Genomic DNA, 19,330 nt, shown 5'->3' on the forward strand with positions numbered 1-19,330 from the left:
ATACAAAGTCACCAAACAATGAAGTAGATGTGAAAACAGGCAGGATGTTTTACTATTAAATACATTTTATTACACAAGCGAACAATGACAGTCTGGCCTTTTCACAGAAAGACAACTCTGAACATCTCATTGTGGGTCTTCTGATTGGTCAGTAAAGCAGAAAGACATGCGGTCTCAGCAGCTCCTTACTGCTGTGTGTGTGTGTGCGTCTAAAGACCGATATTGGACAGCTAGATACTTCCTTCCCCACCATAAGTCTCCCTCCCTTCCCTCCCATATATCCTCTCCTCAGCCCCAGTTGTGTTGGTCTTCCTCTGTGGTGGTCAGTATGTCAGTAACCAGGCCGGTGCCAATAGTTTTGTTGCCATCTCTGAGAGTGAACCGTTGACCTTTCTCCAGAATCATAGGCTGGCGCAGCGTGAGGGTCAGAGATGTGTCCTCACCTGGCATCACCATGTCCTGTTAGAGAGAGGAGAAGAGGGTCAGTCTTTCCTCAAAGAAGGTAAAGCACAGCCCTGGACTATGGTGAACACTTTATTTTAGAATACACAAATCACGTTAGGGAAAAAGATTGACCATTTCCAAAGGTGACAGATACCTTGTCTCCTGCCAGGTAGACCCTGCAGGCCATGTCCCAGGTGAGCGAGAACATGACTGGCATGAAGTTACTGACAAAGGGCTTGTGTCTGCCTCCCTCCTCCTTACTCAGAACATAGACCTGGGATGAAGAGATGCTTTAATGACAGATTATACATAAATTAAAGAACACATATCCTAACCTTGGACTACTAGAACAATTCACTAGTACATAAATAATTACCAAATATACCACAGCTGTATACAGACAGACATGGGCCACAAATAATATACCATAGTTGTGGACAGACATGCGTTTTACAAACTTTTCCAAATAGTTTAAGTCAAATTTAAACCGCTGAATAGAAGCAAATTATTTCAGAAGACAATATACTGGTAGTACTAGACTACATCACTACGCATACCGTACACCAACAGTTCCTCTAGCACTGCTAGCTGAAGACACAGGCCTGGGCTTTATTTACGACGTGATACACAGGCCTGGACATTATTTACGACGTGATACACGGGCCTGGACTTTATTTATGACGTGATACACAGGCCTGGACTTTATTTACGACGTGAGATACGGGCCTGGACTTTATTTACGACGTGATACACAGGCCTGGACTTTATTTACGACGTGATACACAGGCCTGGACTTTATTTACGACATGATACAGGCCTGGGCCTTATTTATGATATGACACACAGACCTGGACCTTATGACATGATACTGACCTGGGCCTGGACTTTCTGGTGAGGCTGGATGGAGCCTGGTTTGCTCATCACCATCCCTCTCCTAATGTCCTCCCTCTTCAGCCCTCGGACCAGAGCCCCCAGGTTATCTCCTGCCTCCGCTCTGTCCAGAGACTGGTGGAACATCTCAATGCCTGGGGAGGAGAGCCGGGGAGCAAAAGAGAGGGTGAAAGGAGAACAATTAGACTCAGAATGTTGATGTGATTGGAGGTTTTGGATGGAGTTGAGGGGTTACCAGAGGGCTATTTTGGGTAACTCTGTCCAGTAGTCTTATTACTGGGTAATTGATGCTAGAAGTGCAGTGGAGCAACTGTTGTAGTTGTAACTTGGTGTTAGAGCTAGTTCTATCACCACTCTGTACTAGGGGTTAGGGCTAGTTCTGTCACTACACTGTACTAGGGGTAGTTCTCTCACTACACTGTACTAGGGGTTAGGACTAGTTCTGTCACTACACTGTACTAGGGGTTAGGGCTAGTTCTGTCACCACTCTGTACTAGGGGTTAGGGCTAGTTCTGTCACCACTCTGTACTAGGGGTTAGGGCTAGTTCTGTCACCACTCTGTACTAGGGGTTAGGACTAGTTCTGTCACTACACTGTACTAGGGGTAGTTCTCTCACTATACTGTACTAGGGGTTAGGGCTAGTTCTGTCACCACTCTGTACTAGGGGTTAGGGCTAGTTCTGTCAGTACTCTGTACTAGGGGTTAGGACTAGTTCTATATCTACTCTGTACTAGGGGTTAGGGCTAGTTCTGTCACTACACTGTACTAGGGGTAGTTCTCTCACTACACTGTACTAGGGGTTAGGGCTAGTTCTGTCACTACACTGTACTAGGGGTAGTTCTCTCACTACACTGTACTAGGGGTTAGGGCTAGTTCTGTCACCACTCTGTACTAGGGCTAGTTCTGTCACTACACTGTACTAGGGGTTAGGGCTAGTTCTGTCACTACTCTGTACTAGGGGTTAGGGCTAGTTCTGTCACTACACTATACTAGGGGTAGTTCTCTCACTACACTGTACTAGGGGTTAGGGCTAGTTCTGTCACTACTGTACTAGGGGTTAGGGCTAGTTCTGTCACTATACTGTACTAGGGGTTAGGGCTAGTTCTGTCACTATACTGTACTAGGGGTTAGGGCTAGTTCTGTCACTATACTGTACTAGGGGTTAGGGCTAGTTCTGTCACTACACTGTACTAGGGGTAGTTCTCTCACTACACTGTACTAGGGGTAGTTCTCTCACTACACTGTACTAGGGGTTAGGGCTAGTTCTGTCACTATACTGTACTAGGGGTTAGGGCTAGTTCTGTCACTACACTGTACTAGGGGTTAGGGCTAGTTCTGTCACCACTCTGTACTAGGGGTTATGGCGAGTTCTGTCACTACACTGTACTAGGGGTTAGGGCTAGTTCTGTCACTACACTGTACTAGGGGTTAGGGCTAGTTCTGTCACTATACTGTACTAGGGGTTAGGGCTAGTTCTGTCACTACACTGTACTAGGGGTAGTTCTGTCACTATACTGTACTAGGGGTTAGGGCTAGTTCTGTCACTATACTGTACTAGGGGTAGTTCTCTCACTACACTGTACTAGGGGTTAGGGCTAGTTCTGTCACTACACTGTACTAGGGGTTAGGGCTAGTTCTCTCACTACACTGTACTAGGGGTTAGGGCTAGTTCTGTCAGTACTCTGTACTAGGGGTTAGGACTAGTTCTATATCTACTCTGTACTAGGGGTTAGGGCTAGTTCTGTCACTACACTGTACTAGGGGTAGTTCTCTCACTACACTGTACTAGGGGTTAGGGCTAGTTCTGTCACCACTCTGTAGTAGGGGTTAGGGCTAGTTCTGTCACTACACTGTACTAGGGGTAGTTCTCTCACTACACTGTACTAGGGGTTAGGGCTAGTTCTGTCACTATACTGTACTAGGGGTTAGGGCTAGTTCTGTCACTACACTGTACTAGGGGTTAGGGCTAGTTCTGTCACTACACTGTACTAGGGGTTAGGGCTAGTTCTGTCACTACACTGTACTAGGGGTAGTTCTCTCACTATACTGTACTAGGGGTTAGGGCTAGTTCTGTCACTACACTGTACTAGGGGTTAGGGGTAGTTCTGTCACTACACTGTACTAGGGGTTAGGACTAGTTCTCTCACTACACTGTACTAGGGGTTAGGGCTAGTTCTGTCACCCCTCTGTACTAGGGGTTAGGGCTAGTTCTGTCACCCCTCTGTACTAGGGGTTAGGGCTAGTTCTGTCAGTACTCTGTACTAGGGGTTAGGGCTAGTTCTGTCAGTACTCTGTACTAGGGGTTAGGGCTAGTTCTGTCACCCCTCTGTACTAGGGGTTAGGGCTAGTTCTGTCAGTACTCTGTACTAGAGGTTAGGGCTAGTTCTGTCACTACACGGACAATGAACAGCATTAAAGTGTTAAACTGTACATACAGGAATAATTCTAGTAATATGAACACAGTTTTACAGCATCTGTTACCGGTGTGCTACAGCTCTACAATTAGAACAATGAAAGCTCCATTATTGACAAAAAATATAATTGTTTGAAATGAATTGAAAATCAACCTTTCTATAGTGGTGTGGCTCCCCATTCACTTACCAGTGACCACAGACTTGAAGGCACGGTTGTGCCCCACAAACTCACAGTCGTCGCCCTTCTTAATGACGCCCCTCTCCAAAGTGCCAGTCACCACCGTACCCCTGCCTGAAAGAGGGATGAATACATGTTTAATACATCGTTTTCATACTCAGAGGGAGACGTGGTTAGACAACAGCAGACAGAACAGAGACATGAGTACTGACAGCTGACGGGACAAGTACATCATACGTGCATCAATCAAATCAACGGTGAAACAGAAAGGTACAAAGGAAACTGATACAAGTGCTTCCAAACAGTTACTGTTACTAAGTCACAACGACAGGGAGAGGAGAACGGAATGTTATAGATTCACTGATTATTCCTACACAGATGTACAGGAAACAGGCACGTTGTTCCCATCACAAAACACGTTGCACAGACATAACGGAATCATTTCAAAGACGTTTTATCAAGATAGCTCAGTGGCTACGGAAATCGTTGTCAAACACTGGGATGAGCCTAGGAAGAGGGCATGCTCTGTATGCACGGGACAGTGGCATCCTATAGCAGTGTTTTATCTATTGTCATGTTTTCATTAGGAAACGCCTTCTATCTGAAGTGCACAGTGCAAGAGCTTGAATTTATGCACTACTTCTGAATGATTTTTTAAAAGGTTAAATGGTTAACAATGAGTCAGGTCGATGACATAGTGAGGAAACCACCTAGTGGCAACAACTTTAACTAAATGACAAATCTGAGTTTCTTTACAATGTGAGCTAGTTCTCAGTCACCTGGGATCGAGTAGACTCCCTCAATGGGCAGCAGGAAGGGCTTCTCCAGCTCTCTCTTGGGAAGAGGGACGTATTCATCCACTATCTCTAGGAGCTTCAGCACTGCGTTCACCCCCAGGTCAGGCTGTTTGTTCTGGGGAGGTTAGACAACAGGTAAGGTTTCACCTAAAAGCTAGCCTCGTAATTACCAGACTGACTACTGCTGCACTGTCTGGAAGGGATGCCGTTTGGGCCGAGAGGTGTTGCACAAAACAAATTCAAAAGTGATTGGATCACCTTCAACCAATCAGAAGAGAGGCCACAGTGCTGCATTTTTCAGAAGTAACAAGCACTTGCCATCTTTCAACAGAAAGGCATATCGAACAGAAGGACAAATCGGCTAAATGAGCCAAAAAAGGCAGATAAGTATATAAACTTCAACGTGAGGTTAACATAAATATAGTAGCCCAACATCAGCCAGGGGTATATCTAATGAATTCACACCTAATGTCTTTGCCAAACGGTAGAGATGATAGAGATGAGGGTACTGCATCAGATTCAATACAGAGACGGTCTTGATACAGTAACCTCAGCCTTCAGTTCTCTCATTTAGATGAGATGTTTTCACACAGAATGGAGCAGCTCTGATAGGGAGCAGAGTTTATTTAGCAGAGTTCAGACTGTCATGTAAAGCTTTATATTTAGCCATCACCTTGGAAGTATTTTATTTTACATTTATTTAACTAGGCAAGTCAGTTAAGAACAAATTCTTATTATCAATGACGGTCTAGGAACAGTGGGTTAACTGCCTTGTTCAGGGGCAGAACGACAGATTTGTACCATGTCAACTCGGGGATTCAAACTTGCAACCTTTAGGTTACTAGTCCAACGCTCTAACCACTAGGCTACGCTGCCGCCCCAGTATGACGTTACACGCGCTGTTGTCTACTGCCTGTCAGCAACGGCGCTACGCGTTTCATCATGAACTAAACCACTCCCATAGTTCATAAGAGGGCGCTGATTGGTCTGAAGCAACGGTGATAGAAAAGCGGGGTTCATGCCGTCGCAGCCCTACCAGACTGATACCCCTACCAGACTGATACCAGACTGATACCAGACTGATACCCCTACCAGACTGATACCCGACTAATACCCCTACCAGACTGATCCCCGACTAATACCCCTACCAGACTGATCCCCGACTAATACCCCTACCAGACTGATCCCCGACTAATACCCCTACCAGACTGATCCCCGACTGATACCCCTACCAGACTGATACCCCTACCAGACTGATACCCCTACCAGACGGATACCTGACTGATACCGACTGATACCCCTACCAGACTGATACCCCTACCAGACGGATACCTGACTGATACCGACTGATACCCCTACCAGACTGATACCAGACTGGTACCCCTACCAGACTGATACCCTACCAGACTGATACCCCTACCAGACCCCTACCAGACTGATACCCCTACCAGACTGATACCCCTACCAGACTGATACCAGACTGATACCCCTACCAGACTGATACCAGACTGATACCCCTACCAGACTGATACCAGACTGATAGCCTACCAGACGGATACCTGACTGATACCGACTGATACCCCTACCAGACTGATACCAGACTGGTACCCCTACCAGACTGATACCCTACCAGACTGATACCCCTACCAGACCCCTACCAGACTGATACCCCTACCAGACTGATACCCCTACCAGACTGATACCAGACTGATACCCCTACCAGACTGATACCAGACTGATACCCCTACCAGACTGATACCAGACTGATACCCCTACCAGACTGATACCCCTACCAGACTGAAACCCCTACCAGACTGAAACCCCTACCAGACTGAAACCCCTACCAGACTGAAACCAGACTGATAGCCCTACCAGACTGATAGCCCTGCCAGACTGATACCCCTGCAGTGTTTAATGTAAGCTCGCGGGGTGAGGCGGATTTGTGAGGCTACCTAAACCTCAATTATTAAACCTCAATTATGTTGCATGTATGTATTATTGTACTAACATGGCTGAAGCAACTGTTTGTATATTTAAAACGGTCAAATAACTTTGCTAGCAAGCTGATAGCCTATCTGAAGTCGTGAGGTTATTCTGTCACCGCCACAACCCTACCTTGTACCATGCACTCACCTCCAGGGCACAGAGGGCCGAGCCGATGACGACGGGCGTGTTCTCACCGTCGTAGCCAAACTCTGTGAGCAGCTCTCTGATCTCCAGCTCAACCAGCTCCAGCATCTCCTTGTCCTCCACCGCATCCGCCTTGTTCACAAACACCACCACGTGCTCCACGCCAATCTGCCGGGCCAGCAGGAGGTGCTCCCTGGTCTGGGGCATCTGTCCGTCTGTCGCCGCCACCACCAGGATGCAGCCGTCCAGCTGAGCCGTGCCTGTGATCATGTTCTACAGGAGAAAGGTCAACATGTCACCTTGTATGACAATCATCCTGTCATTCTCCATTTCTTTACCTTTCATACTGAACACTGAGGAAGAGCCTGCTGGTGAGCATCTCTCTGTACTGTTTATACCTGCTGTATCCCGTGACTAATCAACGTGGATTTCATCCCTTGCTCCTATCCTCCATTACAATTCTGGTCCCGAAATCACAAAGCGTCTCAGTAGGAGTGGAGATCTAGGATCGGTTTTGCCTTTTAAATTACAGACCTGCCAACCACTTCAGCACGACGGCAGCACCCCCGGCCCCGCAGATACATAAAAAAAAAACATTTGTCATTTAGCAGACGCTCTTATCCAGAGCGACTTACAGGCGCAATTAGGGTTAAGTGCCCAGACAGATTTTTCACCTAGTCACCTCTGGGATTTGAACCAGCGGCCTTTCGGTTACTGGCCCAACGCTCTGTGACACCCACACTGCTGAAATCATAGGCAGATGCACCTTTTGATGCCTAATAATGATGTTGGCAGAAGACTGCCTCAGCAGGAATGGTATGCTATAGAATGTTATGGGTACTTGGTCATTGGCTGCTCTTCAGTAGTGAACTAGAAATACATGTAAATGTGCAATCAGGGCTCTTCCTGATGTAGGCCTAAGGTTGGGTAGAGGGAGGTCCAGAGCGGTATAGTCAACTTCCCCCTCAGGAAGTTGGAGCATTTTTTAAACCTGTAACTGCCATTTCCTGAAACCTAGAGTCTTAAATGATATCAAAACAATGTAGCCAACAGAAGTCTTGTTTGAGCCTATATTGAAGTGGTCTCAATTACGCTTTCAAATGTTTCTAGGTTAAATTTAGGGGTAACGATTATTCTAATTAATAGGTGGATAGTCTGGTGAAAATGTAAACTGTCTTAATTTTGTTTGGGGAGAAAATTCAGAATCCAATTACTCCAATCCTGTGAGATCTTCTCAAACCCACAGAGGGCTTTACCTGACGACTCAAACTGAATTCTTCCACTGCTCTATGTTCGCTACATATTTCAGTCTGAGACTACCATCATTGAAGTGGTTTGTGGTGACGTCAAAATGATGGGTGTTGTACAAAACAAAAGTCATCAGTGATTGGATCGTCTCTAACCAATCAGAGTATCAAAGCCAATGACGAATTTTCAAAACACCACTTTACCCACGTGTGTTCTGGCTCTGGCCCAACCCATCAGTTTCTGGGACCAATCAGAATGGTTACAATGTGTTTGTGTTCTAGAAATCGTCAGGTAGGTACGCAGATCCAGACTCATTGAAGCAAAAACTCTTGTCCGTGGACGTAGCGTGGCATTGGCCGAAGCAAGGAGTTTGGGTAGCCAGGCAACAGAGAGGTATGGGTTTGGGGTCGGATTTTAGAATGGGAATAACATGTGTGTTCAGGTGCTTGTGTTACCTTGACGTAGTCAGCATGGCCAGGGCAGTCTGTGTGTGCATAGTGTCTGTTGGCTGTGGTGTACTCTACATGGGATGCATTGATGGTGATGCCCCTGGCCTTCTCCTCAGGGGCATTGTCAATGTCCTCATACTTCTTATAGCGGGCGCCTCCAGCCTCAGCCAGCACTGGGAACCACAAAGGCTCAATTAGAAACATACAATAGCATCAAATATATAGAGAACACACAGCATCTGACAGAACATTGTTATTTTGCTGGCAGATGCTTTGATTGGTCAACAGTCCACAGTAACTCAGAGGGTTTCAAGCACGCTTATTATCTGTTTAGTTTAAATTCAATAATACAGATGTAAAATGAGAAAAATAAAAGGTGACATCAGTTACCTTTGGTGATGGCAGCCGTTAGAGTTGTCTTGCCATGGTCAACATGGCCGATCGTGCCAATGTTCACATGGGGCTTGTCTCTGGCATATGTTTTCTTGGCCTTGGCCTCTGCTGCAAAGTTCCGCCGAGTAAATGGCACTGCACACTGGGAGAAAAAGGATGAAGAAGAGTGTTTGATGGACAGCAGGGCCAGAAGACACATATGGGCAGGTGATCAGTCAAAAAAAAGGCAATTGTGAAGCCAGTTTTTGCCACCCAATGCATTACTAAAACCAGCAAACATTACTACCCCCTAGGACTGCGATTTTATATCCCTGATTGGTTAGCCATAGGATGTGTGAATGACTGCATACTCAAAACACCGTCTAGGTACTCACCAGTTTATAGGAGCTGTGCAGGATCCCCGGTGAGGAGAGCTGAAGTGCTAGAACAGAACGATAACATGTATTTAGTAATCAGGTGGCCCCCGAGACCGTCGACTGTGTCAAGAGAAGTCGCTAGCTAAATATCACAAGGTGTACGTACATGGCTTAGGGCCATCTAGCTTCGTCCTGCAACATAAGGGATTATGTTGAGACATTGGGTTTATTATATAAAACTCATAACACCAATGTCACAACAAAACCCCTTAGCTATGTTGCGGGACGAAGCTAGGCCATGCATAATGTGTAAAGGCTAGTTATCTGTTATAACCCGGGCTACTTCAATACACATAACTGTTCCCTGTATGTATTTCCTTCAAAATGCAAATGTTTCTGACGCTAGCTACATCGTTAGCAAAGTAATTTCGTTTATAGATGTATCTGACACGATTCAGATAGGCCTAACGTCTTCACAACGCAAGAGATAGCTAGTTTAACTAATATTATTTAACGTGACCTTGCTCTGGCTGCGGAACGAGCCGAGCCGCTAGCCTGCGACAACATCCTTGCTCACTAGGGTTAATTCAAACCCCACATACGTTACGTCGCGATTAAAAGGCAAAACATTATAATGGTAAATAAAGATTATTAATAATTGAACGCAGTAAATTACAATTTTGGGCGTGTGATTGTGAATGCGTTGTATAACTTTAACTAACCAGAGAAACATGCACGAAGCCCAACGAGCGCCGCCATCTTGGACTGACAAGCGGATGAAAGTGACGTCAATACATGGTGACCGCTTCTTCTTCTTCTTCGTCTGTGGGTTATATGGCGGACTACAACCCAAAAAGGTGTTTTGCCGTCACCAACTGGATGGGTTGAAACCAAAACAAGGTAAAAAGAAAATCCATACTTGGTAGGGAAACTAACTTAATCAACCCCAATAAAAATAGTACATTGACAAAACAAAACTCCCACTTCTTCCTTCTTTCAATTCTCCATATCTCCTTTCTCAGGCTCTAGGGCCTGAGAGGGTGGTACGGCTTGTGACAATATTCCATGTAACTCCTTCGATAAGAAATCTTTCAGCCCCAGAAACCGCTCCGCCGCATCCACAATGATTTATATCTTCCTGGACCTTCTCTCCACCTTGGCAGTGCCATTAATTACCATAGCTAAAAAGGCCACAAAGTCCACCATCTTAAGTCCAGTGCTTCTCTCCTGTTACTGGGCAAGTGGGCATGAAGGTAATACATACCCAACCTTCCAGTACGTCGTAACGAACTGACTTACAAAACTCATTATTGGACGAGACTGACCTTACCTTTATTATCCTATTTACACTTTGGATTAAATTTTGACAGTAGAATGAATTAACTTCAAAGGAAGTCTCAAGTAGACAAGTAGGGTAGGGGCGGTGTAGACCACACTATCTACCTAGAGAGTTTTCATCTGTATTTTTTGTAGCTGTCTACATACCACCACAGACCAAGGCTGGCACTAAAACCTAACTCAATGAGATGTATTCCGCCATAAGCAAATAGGAAAACGCTCATCCAGAGGCGGGGCTCCTAGTGGCCGGGGAATTTAATGCAGGGAAACTTAAATCAGTTTCACCTCATTTCTATCAGCATGTTAAATGTGCAACCAGAGGGGAAAATAATTCTAGACCACCTTTATTCCACACACAGAGATGCGTACAAAGCTCTCCCTCGCCCTCCATTTGGTAAATCTGACCATAACTCTATCCTCCTGATTCCTGCTTCCAAGCAAAAATTAAAGCAGCAAGCACCAGTGACTCGGTCTATAAAAAAGTGGTCAGATGAAGCAGATGCTAAACTACAGGACTGTGTTGCTAGCACAGACTGGAATATGTTCTGGGATTCTTCCGATGGCATTGAGGAGTACACCACATCAGTCACTGGCTTTATCAATAAGTGCATCGAGGACGTCGTCCCCACAGTGACTGTACGTACATACCCCAACCAGAAGCCATGGATTACAGGCAACATTCGCACTGAGCTAAAGGGTAGAGTTGCCGCTTTCAAGGAGAAGACTCTAACCTGGAAGCTTATAAGCAATCCCTCTATGCCCTCCGACGAACCATCAAACAGGTAAAGCGTCAATACAGGAATAAGATCGAATTGTAATACACCGGCTCCGACGCCCGTCGAATGTGACAGGGCTTGCAAACTATTACAGACTACAAATGTAAGCACATCCGAGAGCTGCCCAGTGACACGAGCCTACCAGACGAGCTAAATAACTTCTATGCTCGCTTCGAGGCAAGTAACACTGAAACATGCATGAGAGCATCAGCTGCTCTGGATGACTGTGTGATCATGTTCTCCGCAGCCGATGTGAGTAAGACCTTATAACAGGCTAACATTCACAAGGCCGCTGGACAGATTGCAGGACGTGTACTCCGAGCATGCGCTGACCAACTGGCAAGTGTCTTCACTGACATTTTCAACCTCTCCCTGTCTGAGTCTGTTTCAACATGTTTCAAGTAGACCACCATAGTCCCTGTGCCCAAGAAAACTAAGGTAACCTGCCTAAATGACTACAGACCCATAGCATTCACGTCTGTAGCCATGAAATGCTGTGAAAGGCTGGTCATGGCTCACATCAACACCATTATCCCAGAAACCCTAGACCCACTTCAATTTGCATACCACACCAACACATCCAAAGATGATGCAATCTCTATTGCACTCCACACTGCCCTTTCCCATCTGGACAAAAGGAACACATATGTGAGACTGCTATTCATTGACTACAGCTCAGCACCATAGTGCCCTTAAAGCGCATCACTAAGCTAAGGAACCTGGGACTAAACACCTCCCTCTGCAACTGGATCCTGGACTTCCTGACGGGTCACACCCAGGTGGTAAGGGTAGGTAACAACACATCCGCCACGCTGATCCTCAACATGGGGGCCCTTCAGGAGTGCGTGCACCGTCCCCTTCTGTACTGCCTATTCACTCATGACTGCACGGCCAGGCACAACTCCAACATCGTCATTAAGTTTGCTGATGACACAACAGTGGTAGGCCTGATCACCGACAACGATGAGACGTCAGAGACCTGACCGTGTGGTGCAAGGACAACAACCGCTCCCTCAACTTGATCAAGACAAAGGAGATGATTGTGGACTACAGGAAAAGGAGGACTGAGCACGCCCCCATTCTCATCGACGGGGCTGTAGTGGAGCAGGTACCAACAAACTAACATGGTTCAAACACACCAAGACAGTTGTGAAGAGGCCATTCCCCCTCAGGAGACTGAAAAGATTTGGCATGGGTCCTCAGATCCTCAAAAGGTTTTACAGCTGCACCATCGAGAGCATCCCGACGGGTTGCATCACGGCGCGCCCGCACATTGACACAATGACTCTGTACCGGGTCCCACTGTATATAGCTCCGCTATTGTTATTTACTGCTGCTCTTTAATTATTTGTTATTCTTATCTCTTATTTTTTTTTAAATATATTTTCTTAAAACTGCATTGTTGGTTAAGGGCTTGTAAGTAAGCATTTCACTCTAAGGTCTCCACCTGTTGTACTCGGCGCATGTGACAAATACAATACAATTTGATTTGAACCCGTCCAGTTGGTGGCGGCAATACACCTTTTTGTGTTGTAGTCCGCCATGAAACCCACAGAAGAAGAAGAATGGCTGCCTCTGGAACGCATGATGTGTCTGCGCACAGCAATTAGCTTGCCACTCAACTAGAATGTTCTAGTACCGTATCATTCTTGTACAGTATTAAAGGGCAGCGAAATAAGTACCAACTTTAACATTGTGACAGTCGGCGTTTTGAACAAACAGGCAAGTATATGAGACACAAAAGTAAAAAGAGCAGCCCAGCTACGTCAAACTGCCTGACATGTTGTTTACTGTGCTAACAGCAGCTAGTAGCAGCTTTCTTTCTAGCTTTGTAACGTTAGTCTACCCAAGACCTTTGCTGTAGCTCTCAAAATAGCTAAACCTACCCAGCTAAAGTTATTCTGTATGTGCTTGATATTTATGTGACAACTTTCATTGCCAACAACTTGCTCGCTGTTAGCTAGGCCTAGTATCAGGGATAAAAAGTCCTATTTTTCATCACTTACCTTGCAAACGTTAGTTACAATCGCTTTAATACCAAATCGGGCTATGGTTAATTGATTCATTTGAGAATTGAATGTGTCAGTGTTAAGGAACCTGCGGCTCTTTACATGCCCCGTAGCTGCTTCCTGGAGATCTAGCTACAATTAGTAATTCAAGTTATCAATAGCAGATTGGAACCCTAATTGTAATCAGCAATTAATTTAACTTTACCAAGTACATAGGTTGATTTCGCTTTCTGACCACAATTCAGTGCCAAACTTGGGGACTAATACATTGATAAACAAGTTCTGGAATCATTTCACCCATTTTTCTCATCAGCACAGAGCATCATGGCAGAAGACCAACGCAACAGGAGACATCCCCAAAACCTCCAGGGTGTCCTTCGATTGGCTGTGGAGGCTGGCTCTGCTGCAGATGGACCCGCCCTCCCTGAACCCATGTCAGAGGAGGTAATGGTCCTTCCTAGTCACCTCCCAGGTCGTCTTCATTACTGTGTAGATTAGCAGATCTCACAACAACTTGTTACATTGACAACCAATTGTACAGTGACCGTAATGTCACTTTTGTTACAGAGGAAAGAATGGTTGAAAGGAGCTCTTGCAGAAGTGGCCAAAGGACAGAACAGTGAGGTGGAACAGATGAAGGAGTGTATGCGTGTTCTGCTGAGAGATGGTGGCTGTGAGAGGGGGAGAGAGGGAGAGGAGGAAGGAGAGGATGAAGAGGGGGAGACAGAAGGGGCACTGGAGTTTCTCTCAGAGCTGTGTGAGAACCTAGACAATGCCAGAGGTGAGACATGCCAAGCAACAGGAACTGATGTAAAGAAATTGCACTTCAGCTTGTGACCCAAATTAAAGATTTGCTGTCTTTGATGGACCCTAGTTAAAACAATATAAAATTAAACTTTAAGTTACTGTAGTTTTATACACTGCATTCGGGAAAGTATTCAGACCCCTTGACTTTCACATTTTGTTAGTTTAATCCATTTTAGAATAAGGCTATGTACAATACCCCATAATGACAAAGCAAAAAAACGGAAATATCACATTTACAGAAATGTTTAGACGCTTTACTCAGTACTTTGTTGAAGCACCTTTGGCAGCGATTACTACCTTGTCTTCTTGGGTATGACGCTACAAGCTTGGTACACATGTATTTGGGGAGTTTCTCCCATTCTTCCCTGCAGGTCCTTTCAAGCTCTGTCAGGTTGAATGGGGAGCGTCACTGCACAGCTATTTTCAGGTCTCTCCAGAGATGTTAGATCAGGTTCAATTCCGGGCTCTGGTTGGCCACTCAAGGACATTCAGAGACTTGTCCCGAAGCCACTCCTGCGTTGTCTTGGCTGTGTGCTTAGGGTTGTTGTCACGTTGGAAGGTAACCTTTGCCCCAGTCTGAGGTCCTGAGCACTCTGGAGTAGGTTTTCATCAAGGATCTCTCTGTACTTTGCTCCGTTCATCTTTCCCTCGGTCCTGACTGATCTCCCAGTCCCTGCCGCTGAAAAACATCCCTACAGCATGATGCTGCCACCACCATGCTTCACTGTAGGGAGGGTGCCAGGTTTCCACCAGATGTGATGCTTGGCATTCAGGCCAAAGAGTTCAATATTGGTTTTATCAGACCAGATAATCTTACTTCTCATGGTCTGAGACTCTTTAGGTACCTTTTGGCAAACTCCAAGTGGGCCTTCACTCCATTTACTGAGGTGTGGCTTCTGTCTAGCCACTCTACCATAAAGGCCTGATTGGTCGAGTGCTGCAGAGATGGTTGTCCTTCTGGAAGGTTCTCCCATCTCCACAGAGGAACTCTGGACATCTGTCAGAGTGACCATCGGGTTCTTGGTCACCTCCCTGACCAAGGCCCTTCTACCCCGATTGCTCAGTTTGGCCGGGTGGGGCCAGCTCTAGGAAGAGTCTTGGTGGTCCGAACTTCCATTTTAAGAATGATGGAGGCCACTGTGTTAATGGGGACCTTCAATGCTGCAGACATTTTTTGGTACACTTCCCCCTGATCTGTGCCTCGACACAGTCCTGTCTCGGAGCTCGACAAACAATTCCTTCGACCTCATGGCTTGGTTTTTGCTCTGACACGCACTGTCAACTGTGGGACCTTATATAGACAGGTGTGTGTGCCTTTTCAAATCATGTCCAATTAATTGAATTTACCACAGGTGGACTCCAAGTTGTAGAAACATCTCAAGGATGATCAATGGAAATAGGATGCACCTGAGCTCAATTTCAAGTCTCATAGCAAAGGGTCTGAATACTTATGTAAATAAGGTATTTCTGTTTTTTATTTTTAATATATTTGCAAACATTTCTAAAAACCTGTTTTCTCTTTATCATTATGGGGTATTGTGTGTGATTTTTTTTTTTTTTTGATTTTTTAAAATCAATTTTAGAATAAGGCTGTAATGTAGCAAAATGTGTAAAAAGTCGAGGGGTCTGAATACCTTCCGATGCTCTGTATATAACTGAAATTCCAGTAAAGACAGATCAACATGGACATGAATGACAAGTTATATTCATTAATAATAATACTGTGTCCATTGTAAAGTCTCTCTTCTGTCTGTGTGTCAGACCTGATGACCCTGGGTGGGTTGGACCTGTGTATGTCGCAGTGCTTGAACCATCCTCAGGGCAGCGTGAGGTGGCGTGGTGCCCAGCTCATCGCCTCCTGTGCCCAAAACATGCCCGAAGTGCAGTGCCACTTACTCAGCAAGGGGGCGCTACCCAAACTGCTGCAGCTGACTGACTCAGATCCCCACCCCACTGTTCGAGTGAAGGCCCTCTACGCTGTCTCCTGTAAGTGTTGCCCCTTGGATCGCTACAAACAATATGGGGAACACATTCCACCATTGCACAATTCCTGAATCATGAGAGAGAACTCTAGCCTATCAAAAGGCAAGTTTACAATATTGCTAATATGGCCTGTTGCTCTCAGATCTAAATGAAGTTCCACTGGCCTGAGTGTAGTTGATAGGAGTTAATTTAGATCTGAGCAGCAGTGAAGTACCATACAGTAACTCTTTCTCTCTCTCCATCAGGTCTGGTGCGTGAGCAGGAAGTAGGTCTCAGGGCCTTCCTGTCCCACGATGGCTTCTCTGTGCTGATGAGAGGCATGCAGTCTGACAACGAGAAACTGAGGACCAAGTCGTCTTTCTTACTCCTCAACCTGCTCACAGTCCACCCAGAGCATAAAGGTTTGTGTGTGACTAACAGTGACTCTATCTCAGTCTGACAGCGAGACTCATTTGGAGACTGTCTCTGTTGGCTGCTGTTTATTGTTATTGGTAGTGTCTATAGAGAGAATCATGCTTTGTGTTCGCCTGAGGTAAGAAATGATTTGAACTGGGTTATTTGGATCATAACTAAAGAAATGTGTCCTTGTGTGGCAATGTACTGTCTCTCTCTCTCTCTCAGATACAGTTCTCTCCATGGGTATGGTGCAACAGCTGGTGTCCGTTCTACGCATGCCTCGCTCCTCCTTCCACGAGCACGTGCTCGGCGCCCTCTGCTGGTAATACATGTGAACACACAAAGAGAAAATGGCTTGGAACTTGCAATGTCTTCTCAATGGAGCTTCAATAAAAAAAAGCTCTCTGTCTGTAGCCTGGTGGAGGACAATCCTCTGGGTCTGAGGGACTGTCAGAGCCCCACCTTGGGGCTGGAGGAGATGCTCAACCAGCGGGCTGAAGATCTGCAGGGGAGAGAGGAGTGTCAGGTTGGTACCCCTACACACTTTTCTCCACTCTTCTCCTTCTTTCACTTCCCATGTGACCCTTGAACCTCTCCATCTCTCTAAATGCGTCTGCATGTTTCCCATCCGGAACAGTTTGTGCATATTATGACATTTTGGGATGTTTTTGGTCTTCAGCGAGGGTTCGGCTGTTGATGCACTTTTTTCTCGAGGCGAACTGAATTTCGGTAGCAGACGTCTACGCCCCTTTGTCGGTCATTGGTCAACAGTAAGGATTCTTAAATTAAGTGTTGATCATTCAACGATAGACAGACTCGTTCACATGCACATTCTTTCATTTAGAAATACTGTGCCAAACATCTTAGCTAGATGTGAAATTGTGACTAAACGTCAAAAGTAATGACATTTGTTGAGTTATCTTAGATTAATTAAGACTATTTTGAGGAAGTGTATACTGGCTACGGCATCTCAAGATGGACAAACGGTACTGTTGCTGCTTTTTTCTCGTTTTTCAAGCAAATGTCTTTGAAGGGAGTATGCAGCACACTCATTCGGCTAGACGCCCGCGAAGCCGTAGTACCGTCCCTCACTCCCCATGTCCCCTCTCCATCTCTCTAATACCGTCCCTCACTCCCCATGTCTCCTCTCCATCTCTCTAATACCATCCCTCACTCCCCGTGTGTCTCCTCTCCATCTCTCTAATACCATCCCTCACTCCCCATGTCCCCTCTCCATCTCTCTAATACCATCCCTCACTCCCCGTGTGACCCCTCTCCATCTCTCTAATACCGTCCCTCACTCCCCGCGTGACCCCTCTCCATCTCTCTAATACCGTCCCTCACTCCCCGTGTGTCTCCTCTCCATCTCTCTAATACCGTCCCTCACTCCCCGCGTGACCCCTCTCCATCTCTCTAATACCGTCCCTCACTCCCCGTGTGTCCCCTCTCCATCTCTCTAATACCGTCCCTCACTCCCCGTGTGTCTCCTCTCCATCTCTCTAATACCGTCCCTCACTCCCCGTGTGACCCCTCTCCATCTCTAATACCGTCCCTCACTCCCCGTGTGACCCCTCTCCATCTCTCTAATACCGTCCCTCACTCCCCGTGTGACCCCTCTCCATCTCTCTAATACCGTCCCTCACTCCCCGTGTGACCCCTCTCCATCTCTCTAATACCGTCCCTCACTCCCCGTGTGTCTCCTCTCCATCTCTCAAGGTGCATCACTAATAACATGGAATAATGTATTGATTCCCCACATCTTTTTCTATTGATATATTTGTAACTTGCCACTAGGCTGCATCTTGTCCTATTTCCTTCACAGAATTCTCCTCTGGTCTCCTCCTTATAGGAAGAGTTGGAGTTCTGCAAGCGCTTGCGTTCTGCTTGTTTCTGCGGAAGGCAACCTGACGACAGTGGAATGGATCGCTGAAATCCAACTGGTCCTCCACTTCTCCTGCAGTGCCGTCATTGGCTAGGAGACATAGGAGGATTTAACTCTCCTTGAGGAAAATATGCTGATGTCGTTGTCCATCTAGACCCATTTTACAGGGTGTCTGGATCCAAGAGTGTAGCAGGCTTTAGAGAGCAGAGGGTGCTTCACTAATCACTGTCACCAGGCGACGCAGATAAACTTCAGATATAGCTCTTGTGTTCAGTCACTTCTACCATGTCCAGTCTATGTATCATTATGTATTGGATCTACACCTGACTACTTCCTGCTGACCTCTTGCAAAAGAGCTTTCTAACTTCAAAGGTGTTTTCCTGGTTGAATAAAGATACAATATTTTATTTTCCGATAGTACCGTAAGTCATTTCTGAACATTTCTTCAGGTTATCTGATCCTGCTTTGTGACGTAGTCCCCCGTGTTGCTGTTAAGCTGCTGAAGAAAACAGATTAGAGAAGCCTTGACCTTTGGATTCTGGGTGTGCCCAACAAAACCTCTGATTCCATACATAAAATATCAGATGTAACATATAGTGGTAATGCTATTTTACAGCCCTGTCGCCATTTATTTATCTGGCATAGTGTGACGTTACTTGGTAATAATTGGTATCCTCTTGTATTTGTTAAGATTATTTACCAAGTGACAACTAGTTACTGGGGTAACATGAAGTAATTTACACTGTTAAACTACATCAGAGTTTTTATGTTTCTGAATAAATAGCTGGTAATTAGGCTGTAAAATAAAGTGTTAGCCATTTAGCATCTTGTAGCTTTC

General features: G+C 45.8%; 2 protein-coding genes across 4 annotated transcripts; one reads left to right on the forward strand and one right to left on the reverse strand.

Moving 5' to 3' along the window:
- Positions 1–24: 24 nt before the first annotated feature.
- Positions 25–10,103, reverse strand: LOC115171858 (elongation factor Tu, mitochondrial). The gene is made up of 10 exons (XM_029729040.1): positions 10,024–10,103; positions 9,320–9,366; positions 8,943–9,087; positions 8,559–8,725; positions 6,859–7,128; positions 4,708–4,840; positions 3,938–4,042; positions 1,318–1,469; positions 599–718; positions 25–459 (listed from the first exon to the last, which is right to left on the reverse strand). Exons 1-10 carry the CDS (start codon positions 10,058–10,060, stop codon positions 289–291), a joined length of 1,347 nt encoding a protein of 448 aa, XP_029584900.1. The 5' UTR covers positions 10,061–10,103; the 3' UTR covers positions 25–288.
- Positions 10,104–12,963: 2,860 nt separating this feature from the next.
- Positions 12,964–18,907, forward strand: LOC115171860 (hsp70-binding protein 1). 3 transcript variants are annotated; one of them, XM_029729046.1, is made up of 8 exons: positions 12,964–13,137; positions 13,738–13,868; positions 13,992–14,205; positions 15,993–16,217; positions 16,460–16,615; positions 16,836–16,932; positions 17,025–17,136; positions 18,460–18,907. In XM_029729046.1, the coding sequence occupies exons 2-8, from the start codon at positions 13,749–13,751 to the stop codon at positions 18,538–18,540; spliced, it is 1,005 nt and encodes a 334-aa protein (XP_029584906.1). In that variant the 5' UTR covers positions 12,964–13,137; positions 13,738–13,748; the 3' UTR covers positions 18,541–18,907. The 3 variants fall into 3 exon arrangements, with proteins under 3 accessions (XP_029584906.1, XP_029584908.1, XP_029584907.1); XM_029729048.1 differs by having other exon boundaries at positions 16,842–16,932; XM_029729047.1 differs by having other exon boundaries at positions 13,743–13,868.
- Positions 18,908–19,330: the final 423 nt, after the last annotated feature.

The sequence above is a fragment of the Salmo trutta genome, chromosome 32, assembly GCF_901001165.1.
Source record: "Salmo trutta chromosome 32, fSalTru1.1, whole genome shotgun sequence".
In the NCBI taxonomy this organism is placed as follows: domain Eukaryota; kingdom Metazoa; phylum Chordata; class Actinopteri; order Salmoniformes; family Salmonidae; genus Salmo; species Salmo trutta.